Below are 13,669 nucleotides of genomic sequence, written 5' to 3' on the forward strand. Positions count from 1 at the left end.
CGGCGGGAGGCGCCTCGGGCCCCCACCCTCTCTCCCCTCCCCGCCGCCGAGGGGCGCTCTGGGGACCGCGGGGCGTCGCGGGCGGGCGGAGGCCGGGAGGAGCAGGACGACGCGCCGGCCTCCGGGGCGCCCTGGGGAGAGGCGCCTCGCCCCGTCCCGCGCCGTCCCCCGCCGCCTCGGCCGGGCCCGCCCCTCTCCCAGTCTCCTCCGCGGCTCTCCTCCCTGAGCCGGGCGGGGCTGCAGCTCGCCGCGACGCCGTCCGCGCTCCGCCGCTTCTCGCTTCTCCCCGCTGACCCGGGGCACCGCCGCCGCCCGGCGGGACTCTCTCCGGCCGCCTCCGACCGACCCCGATCCCGGCCGCCGCCCGCGGAGCCGCCATGAGCTGGGGCACGGAGCTGTGGGTGAGTCCCGGCTCGTCTCATTGTGTCTGGGATCCGCCGCCTCCCCTCGTCTGCCGCGGCGGTTTCCCCGGGGGCGCGGAGCGGCCGCGAGGCGCTTTGTTCGGCGCCGGGAGCGGGCGGGGCAGGGCCGAGGCGGGCAGGGCGGCCGGGGGGCGCAGGGAGGGGGCGGCGAAGGGGGGGCGGCCGCGGGAGGTGGGGCGGGCGGCGGGGAGGGGGCGCCGAGGAGGGGCGGGGGGCGCGGGGCAGCGCCTCGTCCGGCTCTGCTGCGCGCGCCGCCGGCGCGGCCATGGCGCCCGGGGAGCGGGCCGGGGGCACGCGCCGCTTGGCGGCCACCCGGGGACCGAAACGGTCCCTCAGGTGGGGCCGCGCCTCCGCCCGCGCCGAGGGAGGCGGCCGCGCCGTGCCCGGAAAGCACCGAGCGGCTCCGGGAGTAAATCTCTACGGGCGGCCCCCTTAATTGGAAGCAGCTCGTGTGGAGCTTTGTCTCTGAGCGCGGCCCAGAACGTCGGTTAACGCCGTATTGTGTTGCTTTTTTTTTTTTCTTTTCTTTCCCTTGAATTGCGATTTGCTCGCGGCACGGGGACGCTGCGCTCGCTGTGCCTGCCTGCATTGGCTCCCAGCTCTCCGGGACGGCCTGGCCGGGCAGCTGCGGGGCGGCGCCGCGGGGCCGGTGTCGCCTTCGGATTCCGGCTGGGACTGGCGGCGAGAGCTAGAAGGATGGGATAAAAAGGGTGCCGGGGGCCGTGCGGCCCTAGGTTCAAGGCTCTCGCGCTCCGTGCGTTTGCTCTCGAAGACCGTGAAGCGCATAAACGCGCACCCGGGGCGGTTTTACGGCGCTCGAAGTATTGCGGCTTGAGTTCCGTTCCTCCACTTTCGGAGCTACCAGCGATTGCTGGCTGTGGAGCTGCGCCCGTCTGCAGCGTCGCGGAGGAGCAGAGATGTGCCCGGCAACGGGCGTTCCGCTGGCCGTGCCGTGCGGGGCTCCTGTGCGTGCTTCGCACCTAGCTGGGCTTTGTGGGTGAGCTGGGAACTCAGGTAAAACGCACTCGTGAAATGCGAACGGCGGTGCTGTAACAGAACTGAAATGTGAAGCTCGTGTCACTAACTCTAGGGAGTAAAAAAGCTTCTCGTGGGCAGCACAGGTGTGTCTGTCCTTGGTGCCTGTGTGTGCCTCGGGCAGAGGGTCACAGGTTGGTGCTGTGCAGAACACGGAATGTTTTGCTGTGTGTTGCTGGTCTTCTTTTGGTTGCCTCAAATTTCTTTGTTCAGCTGTGAGTGACAAAAATCAAAACGGTAGCAATCTTGTAGCCAGTTTTGCGAGTAACATTTAAGAAACACATGCAAAAAGGTTTCGACTTCAGGCTTTGTTTTAATAGCAGACATTTATTTTAATGTCAGGAAACTACTATAATTTTATCTATTTTTTTTTTTTCCCAAAGTCACTAATTTGAACGTGTTGGTTTGAAGAAATAAAGCTAGCATTTTACCTAAAAGTATATATATATTATGTGCATATTTATATATATATATATATATATATGCAATTTCTTTTGTTTCAGTAAAATTTAACACCCCTTTTTCTTGATATTAGGAGACATCCACATCTGCACCTTAAGAGCTATCTGTATTCCAAGCTGTCTGTTTGTAAGTGTGTCACTGACTGCTGACAGCGCAGGTTTTTACATTTATGTGCACCTTTTAAATGGGTTTCTTTTATTTGAATTTGATCACTCTGTTTGAAAAATTATATCTTCGAACTATGAAATTATTTCTTAGCTAGAAAACTGGTCACTGTTTCTTGTACCAATTGAAAAGAATAGGAAAGAATTCTTTTGGTAATTAGGCAAATACTTTTTTTTTTTTTTTTTTGCCAGTTTATTAAAAATTAGATTCTGTTTAGTCTAAAAACAGAAGGACAGTGTGCTTGAGTTTTGAAGACAGAGCTGCAAAGGAAGAGTGGCTCAGTGTTAGACGTGCTTGTATTACTACAGCGTTCCCTTTCCCTGTCTCACTGCTGCCCCACTTGGCAGCGGGCTGCTCACACCTCTGTGCGCTGCAGGTCACCGTGGAGCCTGGAGCTCCCCTTCGTAGTGCTCACACCTGTGCTTATGCCATGGAGTTGGTCAGGTTAGGGCTGGCGTCTAGATGGCAGTTTTTCTAAGTGTTGCACAAACGTTTGCAAACAGGCATATATAGGCAAGTAAGCACTGTGGGCTTCGCTTCTATGTTGATGATTTTGCATCGGGCTCTTCTGTATCTCTTCATGCAGACTTTTGGTATTTGGTGCCGATTTGATGTTCTGATTTGTTTTCAATTTGTTTTTAGTGGAGTCTCTATGCAACTTTTTATAAAGTAAGAAGTGTATGTGGATATTCAGGGAGAAATTGGTATCCATGAAAAGATTTAGGGGATTAGGAAGAGCAACTTATGTCCAGTACTTACGTGGTACTCTTTGATGTTAAAATGCTGCGTGTGCTGCTTCTGTTTGAACTATCTTCTGTGGTTATGTCAGAAACATGGCAATAGAAAGATGTCCTTTGGCTTGCCAATATTTCCTGGCTCTTAAATTCCATAGTTGCTGTTTTATATGCTAGGTTATTGGGCTTTTTGCCTTCAAAGCAGCTGTTTTTATAGGAAAACCACTGCTGTCTGACACAGGTGTGCAGTGGCTGACACTGTTGTGTTCTGTGTAGGCTGAAGCATTGGAGGCGTGTTGTGTTTGCAGCATGTCTTAGCTGAACAGCATCCTGCCTCTTGTGTTAACTGCTTTCAGGTATGAATGTACTTCATTTGGTAATGCCAGGTAAAATCATGTGAGCCAGTAATGATAAAATGAATGCTGATATGCTTAAGCCATTCTGTTGTTAGAATTCTGTCACTTTGTTTTATGTTTTTTTTCTACACTGTGTGAAAGATGTTCCCCTTTTGCACCTTTTTTGTCACAACGAATTTTGATGAGTTTTGAAAGTATTGTTTCACAGAGAGTTTTATTCTTTTTGGTTCCTTTATCTTTGCAGTCACTCTGCATTGTGTGCTTTATGGTATGTTCACATTAAATCCAAGATACTCCAGTGAGCTGCTTTGTGTGACAGCCTTTTGTTGGTGGTAGGAGATGGTATTGAGAACAAGAAGGTCTTGGCTCTTGGTGGCTGTAATTGAGCTGAAATTGTATTTTTCTGAGGCTAGACTGCTGTGCTCTGTGCTCTTAAGATTTCCTGTGTGTAATGTTTAATTTTTTCATAGGTGATAATTGTAAAGCAATAATCATCTGATGAAAGTGAGTTATTAATAGCCAAGCATCACATCTGTGTTTTGTTGGTAGTAAAATTTGCTGCTGATCTTTTAGATACACTTTCCAGCATTTTAGCTTTTTAAATAAGTTTTTTTTTCTCCCCCAGTGCATTGTGCTTGCGATTGCCTCATAGGCACGCGGAGGGTACACGTGTTGCTGGGCAGGATGGTGTGGTGCCCCGGACTGATTTCTGTCAAAGAGCACTGCATGTCAAAGGCAGGAATAGATAGATGGAACTAAAATTGTTTTTAGCAGATTGAAGCTTTCAAAATAAAAATGGCGATTTCTGATTTTTTAGAGAATCCCTGCAGCACAAACCTCTGTTCAATATATGTGTTTCTGTACGTCTGGAGTTGTTCTTGGACTGGGCATGAAGTGTGCAAATAATATTCACTTAGATTTAACAAAACATATGTGGTTATTGTCATCTTGGGTTTTGGTTCAGTTCAATTGAATGTCCAGCGCATTTGTTTTGGCACTGAAGGCTCACTGTGCTCTGAGTCTGGAGGGTGGTTGGTAATGAAATTCTTGGCTTAATGAGTGGAAGCAAGCAAAACTCAGTGTGTGATTGGCACGTTTGTTATTGAAGTAACTTCCCTGGAAATTAATTAAAGAGGTTAGTGCTGCTTCCAGAAAAATAAAGTAAAAATAAATCAGAAGGGGTGTTTTCAACTTCTGATGCGCATTCTGTGTTTGGAGCCTCTGTGAACCTCTTAATAGCAGTTGGCAGGAGAAGAGGTTGAATACCATGTCAGAGCATTTCTAGTCTGTAAAACCAGTCTAGCCATCTGTTTCTCACCTCTTGATAAATATTGAAAGCAGGAGTTTTGCTGGGGGCTTTTGTGCCCTTAGATTTTATAAGTTTAAGAGAATAGCTACTGAAGATTTAATGATGCTGCTGTTGTGAGCTCCTTGGGGCCAGAAGCACATCATCTTTTATAATTAAGAAATGACTGGCATCATAGAGTACTGTTTTAGAAATTAGTTACGTTTGACCAAAGACAGATCAAAGTGTAATTGATGATGTGCTCTTTCTAATCATCCCTTAAACTTCATCTACTGCATGCCTACCACAGGGTTCTATTTATTAAAATAGTAAATTATGTCTGCTGCAGCAGTAGATTTTCAAAGCTGTTCTTTTTATTTTTTCTTATGCTTTCAATGCTCTTGTTTTTCAATAATCTACTTGTGTAGAAGAGGTTAAGTTGTATGGTTATGTTGTCTAATCTTTAATGTCACTGAATTACGGCATCACAAATTAAATGGAAAACATCAACAGAATGTAAGAAAAAATTGACTTCAAAAATAAGTGTTATGTTGTGTATTTCTGTTCTGATAGTTTCTCATTGGAAAACTGGTTTTTAATGTGACTGAAGGTTTTAGTTTGTGTTTTAAGAACAATTTGATACTGAGAAACCTTTCTGTGTGGTTATGTAGTCACTGAATTGTTAGAACTGCTAATTTGTTTTAACAGCTAAAAAGAACCCAGGCCATTGAAAATAATTCTACATTGCAGGCCATATTCTATGAGGAAATTCTTTTGTGGTTTTGAATCTTAATGTTTCACAAACTGGTTTTCCAACGCGGTAACATGTTCTGTGTTTAAGATGATACTCTGTTTAATATGTAGATGCTTATGAGATGAAACTTGTTGCTTTTCTCAGATTTCTTCTTTAATCCAAAGAGTGCAAGCAGTTCTCCCGTTGAATTCAGTGCTCTTGCTCACGTGGTCTGTAAGTGTGTGCAAGGGAAGAGTCTTGTGGCTGAAGTCCCCAATGGCGCCATTTTCCAGATGCATGAGAGGAATGTGCGTCTCCTCTGCCGTGAGGTACTGCCACAGGTAACCTCTGTGAGGGGGCAGTGTTTCACAAGGAGGTTGTGCAGCTTATCTCCTTGTGAAGACCGCTGTGATTTCCAAGTGGGAACTTACGTAAGGGTTGAGTGGCTGGTTATTGAATGTGTGGTTACCTCAGGCTCTGGAATGAAAACAATTGTATCGAGTTTTAGTTAGAAATAATATTTGTCTTTATTTTTCCAGCAATTGTCTGGTTCCTAAACATCTGACCTTTTTACTGGTTTTTCCAGGAAGGGGTGAGTCACTGTCTTGAGACTTTATCAGTTTGGCTTTCATGTTGAACATGCTTTAATTTAAGGAAGCATATGTGTTTGCGCCCTTGAGTATCTGTTTAGATAGCTTTTTTTTTCCACTTTTGAAAACTGTTGATCATCCGATACCTATTAAAGTGGCACGTATTTTTTATTTATGGCCTCATTTCTACATGTACTGGGAGATATAAATGCTCCTCAAGGAAGTTTTTACAGGCATACTTGGGACTTCTTTTTTAGAACCTATGCAGTATCCTTATTCATAGCACAAATTATGAAAGTTGCCTGTATCGTAAATCCAAATGCCGGCAGTTTGATTTCCTCAGTGAGAATGGCAGGGGGTTGTTTGAAATTAAAAGTTTTTTTTATCTCAGGCAAGCAGAAGATTTCTTTAAAGACTGTACCTGGCAGAACAGTGCCTGCAACAAGATTGCTTGGAACCACAAGTCCGTCACCATTTTGAGGTGGCAAAAGCATGAATAGAGACAGGGCTGTTGTCAGTGTGTTCAGGTTGCTCTTCTTTCTGAGGAGTGACCAGGTAGGTCTGAGTTAGGCTTTGAACAGTTTGCAGATACTCAGAAGGAGAAGGTTTGTGTTAATGTTTCTGTAGAGTTGCCAGTGGTGCTATGGACACACCGAAATAAAGTATAGTGCCATGGGAAAATGTTGCAAGTTTGTGTATTTAAATTAATTCATCTACTGGATCGATCTAGGTGAGACTGTCTTATTAATACTGTGGTTGAGTGCTTCAGTCCTTAAACTTGCTGAGCAGTTTTTTAGTATGCTTGGTGAATCCAGTAATTGAGTAATGCAGTAATGTTTTTACGGAGGGAAAGTCTTCAGCACATCTCACTTTGAGTGTTCGTTGTTTGTAGCACACATGCATACTTTTCCAGCAGCTTGAATTCTTTTTGGTAGAAAAAGAATCCCCAAAGTCCAAATGTGATCAGCTTTTTCCTTGTGTTGGTGAACAGATTGTTCAGTGAAAGCTGAAATTCCAATCAGCTTGTTTCATTTTGCCTCTAGTGACTTTACATACCCCAGTCTCAGAGCTCTCTTGGCAGAATGCTTTATAGGTTCATCCTCAGAAGCATGTCAGTGTTTCAGCTGGATGGAAGGAGAAGGGAAAAAAAAAAGTATAATAAACCAGGAGGATTTCATTAAAATGCTGACCCTTTACACAGACTTTATGCATAGAATTATCTACAATAGAATTGTTAGCTTGTGTTGCTTTTTGTTTTCCCACTACAGGCTCTGTTGTAAGAAGAGCAGTAGCTGTATACTATTTCTTGCTAGGTGGTGAGAACGGCTTTAATTTCCAGTGTAATTATCTTTCTATTTTTATGTTATTAATACTCTTAGCACTGAAATTTGAAATACTTGCTCCTTGATATTTTCTTTGGTCACAGCTCATCTTCTGCCCTGTAACTAAAAAGGGCATTAAGCTGCTTTGACTGCTTGCTGGAATTGTGCTTTGCACATTTATGCAGTGTTGTGTTATGTCTTTCAGAAGAGAAACGTCATCTTGCAGGCTTGAAAAGCCTTTGAAACTTGAATTTTTCTTGGGCTTTAATGTGGAGCTCTTGTGGTAGTCTTGGGCAGGTAAACTTATTTTCTATCTGTTAATTAGGTTGTAAAGCTGGAATGAAGTTTGTTTGCATTAAATTATTATTGCAACAATATCTTCATTTATGTAATACTTCAAACTTATTTAATGTGTAAGTACAAAATAATACAATGTTTTTAAATGTCATAAGCAAAACCAAAAAGCAGCAAATTCTAGTAACTTCCTCCTTGTTCTTATTTGCCAGACTGCCTACGTGAAGTAACCATTTAAAACTCTTCATTGTAAAGCATAATTCCCTCTTGGCTACCTGGCTAGCTTTTGTCCAAAAAAGCTGTGTCTATTTTGAAAGAAATGTATTTGCAATACATTTGCGATATTTGATCAGACATCACTTGGATGGGTAACACCTGCTATATACTAACAAGAAAGTTCACCATAGATCATGGTGCTTATTCACATAATGCTTACTCTTGCCAAGTGTTTGCTCAGGAGGCAGGTACTGTGCTTTGTCATTGGCTGGTACACAAGACGTGGTGCAGCATGCTTTTCTTATCGTTCCATGTTAGATAAACCATGTTTTTCCAGCATTGTGTGATGAAATGGCATCCCCCTGATTAGAGTTTAGAGTGTTAACTGTGTTAGAGAAGCTGAAGAGCTTCTGAAGTACAACAGCAGTTGCATTGGACAGTCAAGAGGCAGTCTTCATTTTTGCAATATTTAGGGGAACCAGATGTGTGTGAAGGTGATGAGGGAGAATGAGATGGAGGTGATGACCTGAGAGACCTCTCAGGTCTTTATCCCAGCATTTGATTTTTGGTGTCTGTCTTATACAGTGGGTGCTGATTCAGATGAATGTTACAACCTTTCTTTGTAAACTCTGGTTTTGCAAAGTGACTGAAGGAGTTGAAATGTGGGGAATATTCTTGCTCATTTATTTTCCCCAGGTGCTTCCATTTATTTTTTTTTTCTAAAGAAGTGAAAAAACTGTTACTTTTTCCAATAATGTTTTCAAGTAGTTATTTGATCTAGGTGGCATTAGGGTGTTTTTGTAGCTAGGAGTAGGAAAATAATTGGTATGTGTGAATCAAAGACATTATCTCTGCTGTGCTTCAGTTTGATTTCTCTGCAGTAGAGGAATATTCAGGTATAGGAAATGTTAACATCTGAAGTCCAAGATTTATTTTCCTATTATAAATGTATAAGTTGCTCCTATTTTAGCTGCCAGTTATGACATTTAATTATGTTGAATTTTTTTAATTTTTTTTTTTTTTTTTTTTTTTTTTTTGCTACTTACCTGAAGTCACTCGCCCTTAGAGAAATATTCAGGATGTCTGACATTTTTAAGCAATACTTGAAGTTTGTTTAATCTTGTTTGCTTACTTCACAGAATCACAGAATGGCCGAGGCTGGAAGGGACCTCAAGGATCATGAATCTCCAACCCCCCTGCCACATGCAGGGCCACCAGCCTCTCCATTTAATACTAGACCAGGTTGCCCAGGGCCCCATCCAATCTGGCCTTGAACACCTCCAGGGATGGAAGGGACATCCACAGCCTCTCTGTGCAGCCTGTTCCAGTACCTCACCGCTCTCATAGTAAAGAGCTTCCCCCTGACATCCAACCTAAATCTCCCCTCCCTCAACTTAAAACCATTTCCCCTTGTCCTGCAGTTATCAATCCTTTCGAAGAGTTGATTCCCTTCCTCTTTGTAGGCTCCCTTTAGGTACTGAAAGGCTGCGATGAGGTCACCCTGCAGCCTTCTTTTCTCCAGGCTGAACAAGCCCAGCTCCCTCAGCCTGTCTTCATAGAGGAGGTGCTCCAATCCCCTGATCATCTTTGTGGCTCTCCTCTGGACCCTCTCCAACAGCTCTTTCTTGTGCTGGGGGCTCCAGGCCAGGACGCAGCACTCCAGATGGGGCCTCACAAGAGCAGAGTAGAGGGAGACAATCACCTCCTTGTCCCTGCTGGCCACTGCTGTTCTGATGGAGGCCATCCCTCTTCTGATGGAGAGAAGGCATCTTACTTGATGCCTAGAGCCATCAGAGACACAGTGGATTTGAGTTGTGCTGTGTTCCACAGAAGCACAGAGCTTCCCCATCCCCAGTATTCCCATTCCCCTGAGTTCCAGCAGAAAATGATTCAGTTACTGGTCATGCCAAGTGACAGAGCAGGACTAGATGCTGTGCAGCCCAGTGGACGCTGATCTCAGGATAGAAGGCAGGTGCACAAGTTAAAGAGTTAAAGGTTAAGCCCCTACTTTATAAAAGGTACAGTGCAATAAAGTGTAATTGCTGCTAAGAGATTGTATGTATCACATTACCTGGATTTTAATAAAATATGTTTTATCTTAGTTTTTCCCTGAAAATGAGCTCAAATCCATGATTAGTAAATGAAATGCTCAATGAAGGTCCATTAAGGACTGATTAAAAAAAAAAATAGTTCTGAAAAATCAAGAGCTCTCTCCCCTCCATTAGATCTGCTTTTATTTAGGTACTGATAGTGCTGGTACTTGCTTGCATCATTGTTTGTTCTTTTTATAAACAAAAGTTTGCAGGATCAGTGGAACATCTGACTATTTTTGAAAGTAAGTAATGTATGTAAGGAACTTTCTGGAGCAGGGGAACTTTATAAAAACTTTTTTAAACGTACTTTTTTAGGAGAGGGGATGATTGGAAAGCTAATGAAACCTGAAGATATACTGTAGTGATTTTGCAGTCTTAATGGTTGATGGAGTCTTTAAAGTGATCTTAGAGAAGAGTCTTCCATTTTTCCTCTTGCCCAGCTCCCAAAATGTGCTTCTGTGGTAAAACAGGCAATATATTCTGAGCTATCGCTTTGCATCTGAGTTTCTTGGCTCTACCTGTAGGTTGTGGTTGTTGCACTGCACTATTTAAATTGACAGAAATTGCTGATGTTTTATTATTTCTGTTAATTATTGTGAGATCTCATTTCAGTCTTATGAGCTTTGATTGCTGGAAGCTGCGATTTAGTAGAACGAAGATATAAGTTGGTACTTGGTATTTCTGTGTGATGAAAATCGTGCTTTCTAAGTATTCAGAATTAACTTCATTTAATGAAAAGTTTATCGTAATAGTTGTGGTTTTTTTTTTTTTTGTTGTTGTTTTTTTTTTTTTTTTTACTGTCTGGGGAAGTCATTAGACAGTAGGCAGTGACATTTGAGATCCATGCAGTATGATCAAGAAGGTGCTTACCTATTTGGAGGAGAGAAAGAAAAGAGTGAACTTCCTGCTGAAAGGGAAAATGAGAAAAAGTAGTTTCTTGAAGAAAAATAATAACTTAGGAAAATCCAATTGCTTCATAAATCATGCGAGAGAGCTGTATAGTATATGATAACATGAAACTTCAAATAGAAGTGTCACCATGTGAGTCTAGCCAAGGAATTTTATCGTGTCCTCAGTCTTCAGTGTGATATTCAGATATTATTCCTGTAGCCAGAGGTGTGGTGGTCTGATTTAGTCCTTAGGTTGAGAATAAGGAATTAAGGGCTGGGTGTTATTTGTTTTGTTTTGTTTGATTGCTTCTTTGTTTTGTAAAGGTGGTGAGGCTTCTCCTTCCCCTGAAGTACTGCATTCATAGAACCTGAATTACTTTATCTCCCTGGGTTTGAGACACTATTAAGTAGTTTGTTCCTGATGGTAATCTGTAGTAACAAAGGTAACTTCTTTCTAAAATGACTTCTTAATAAAGTTTTTCCTTTGCTGCTGATACTGCGTAGTTTGACGATCTGCTTCCCAGAACGGTGGTGCAGTTCTTCAGGGCAGCAGCCAAGCACTTGAGAGGCTTCATTCCCTGAGTTTCACTTCTATCTTTTGCATTCCTGAAATGGAAGAAGTGAGATCTGAGTAGTTGTGCTTTGTAAGAGGCTTTAGCGAGAAGATGTGTCCTAATGGTGGACTGTGGTTGGAGTCCAGTAAATCAGTGAATTGGCTCTGTGTGTTAAAAGCCCCACAGGTACAACCAAAAGCAATGGCAGGCCACTGATGCTTTCTGCTCTCTGTTTTTGTGGCTGGTAGTGCTTTCGGTTGCTTTGACTCTCAGGCGTTATCACTGAATGTCACTAAAATTGCAGTAATGGAAGTTATTTTCTTAGAGGTTTAAAATAAAGTATTGGCAATCAGATGCTGGTGGCACTTATGCTTAGTGATTGGTAGATAAAATAGTTTTCTGTATCTGTCTGATTTATACTGCGGGTCTGTAATTGTGGGCTGCATGAGCAATACATGCTGACTTTTAATGAAATGCTTTACCATTTTTGAGAAACTGTAATCAACGAGAGGCTATAATACTGAATGGACAATATTCATGTTTTCTTTTCAGTAATGAGATGAAGTGGATTACCAATGCTTCAAACACAAGTTTTGTTCTTCAATTTTAATTCTGAAAGAACTGTTGTTAATTCTCTGAACAGACTTAAGGTGGGAGTGGTGCTTTTACTTTTATATATGGATGCTGGGGAACTGAAAACAATCGATTTCTAACAGAGACCCTGTATGTAATTATTTCTTATCATCTTGGTAAACTCTTCCTAGTACTTTGTAGTTAGCATTCTCGACTTCTGTCATGCAGACCTGAAGCCTGGGGCTTTCTTGACTGCTTTACTTTGTTAGGTCTTTGGAGAGGAGGCTTCATTTTTTTTTGCTGACTTTTTTCATCTGTGGAAAGAGGATCATGCTCTTGTATCTCCAGGTTAATCTAACAGTTGTTTGGATGCCATGTGTAATAGATAGGAATTAGGAGCAGTCATTCTGATAAGAAAACAGTGTAGCTTTTCACTATGCCACTTCCTTCTCTTGCACAATACAGTGCATTCTCAAACTTGATAGTAATGTCAGTAAATACATAGCTAGGTGCCTTATCAGAAATTAATTTTGCCTTATGTCTATTGTGGAATACTTCCTTTTCAGTTTTAAACATGAAGGAGTGATTCATGCATATTTTAAGCCTTCTGTAAAGTTATGGCTTGATGACTGTTGGGATGATGAAATACAAAGGAAAGACAGAGCACTTGTGGGCTTTGTTTGTCCTGAAGCAGTCAATGCAAAACAGCTTTCATATGGTATCAGGTTTTCTTCTTCCTTAAACGCACGAGTTGCCCAGTCAGGTACGTGCTCTAAAAATTGATAGCAAAAAAGGCTCCTTGCTCTCCAAATCCGTAATTTCAGACAGGATGCATTTTTTTGAAGTACTTAACCCGTTTCTTTCAGTTAGTTACAATTGATTTCAGTTATCTCAGAATAGTAGAGCATGCAGTTAAATACAGCTTTTCTTATGTAGTTGTTTTTGAGCTGTATTTTATTGAGACCTGATGAGGGCATGTGGAAAATAGAAGTTTTAAGTTCTCATGTCACACGATAAAGAATTTCAGGCATTTCTTAAGGTTGCATCTTTGGTATATCACTGTCCTGTGCCATAGGATAAGCTAGTGCTGTAGGTTTATACAAAGAAATGGCACCTAATGTATTCAGCGCTTTTTTTTTACTGTGAAATTCTGTTCTTTTCCCTGAAAACAATTTCTTTTTGTCTTCATTTGTTAAGTACTTAACACTTCATTTGCTGTGTTTTTTCCTTTGTTTGTAGCCTGTTTTCCACGCTATTCTCTTATGCTATTTCCATTTATAGTCTTTTCTATCTTCAGAGTTACCAATTTTGTCTCCTGATTAGCATTAACTTTTGCTTTATGAGGAAGGTAGAATTCAGCAAAGAGCCTGACAGTTAATGATGAAGTAGTTCTGTGAAGTAGTTCAGAGTCTTTCAAAATTAGCAGTTCCAGATGAGGAACGTTTGAGTATCCATTGCTTTTTTTTTTTTTTTTTTTTTTTTTTTAAGTGGAAAGAATGGTCGAATATTCATAAGGCGCTTAATTGTGCGGTTTATGAATTTACTTTTTTGACTTTAATCCTGGAGTACAGTATATGAAAGACATTCCCAGTAATGCCTTAATTAATACTGACACAGGAGGTAGTAGGTCTCATCAGATTACATTCATGTGCCTGGAAACGGTTTAGTGTTTCAGCTGCAGGTAGTTTATTTGAATTGTATTTGGTGTGCTGTTACCTTACATCAATACTTGGAATTCTTCATTATATCCTGAGAAAAGTTAACAGTTCAGTGTATTGTTGAGTTTGGAAACCTTGACTAGAGATGTTTGCAGTTGGCACGAGCAACAAACTTTGAATCTAAATGCTTCATATAGGCTTAGTTAAAAGGAGGATTAAGATATTCAATGTTTGTATCTCAGCGTGGTGTTAAAAGATTGAATGGAACTAGCTGTGCTGACAGCTGA

The 13,669-nt window shown here is 42.2% G+C and overlaps 1 protein-coding gene across 2 annotated transcripts in view; it reads left to right on the forward strand.

Moving 5' to 3' along the window:
* Nucleotides 1-377: 377 nt before the first annotated feature.
* FNBP1L (formin binding protein 1 like) overlaps nucleotides 378-13,669 on the forward strand; it is a gene marked incomplete at both ends in the record, with an annotated part of 49,413 nt that continues 36,121 nt past the window's right edge. For both annotated transcript variants that reach the window (XM_079536439.1, XM_079536440.1), the window contains one exon: nucleotides 378-401. In XM_079536439.1, coding sequence (XP_079392565.1) covers nucleotides 378-401 — 24 coding nt within the window. The remainder of the gene's footprint in view (nucleotides 402-13,669) is intronic.

The sequence above is a fragment of the Tetrao urogallus genome (genome assembly GCF_951394365.1).
Source record: "Tetrao urogallus genome assembly, chromosome: 5".
In the NCBI taxonomy this organism is placed as follows: Eukaryota; Metazoa; Chordata; class Aves; order Galliformes; family Phasianidae; genus Tetrao; species Tetrao urogallus.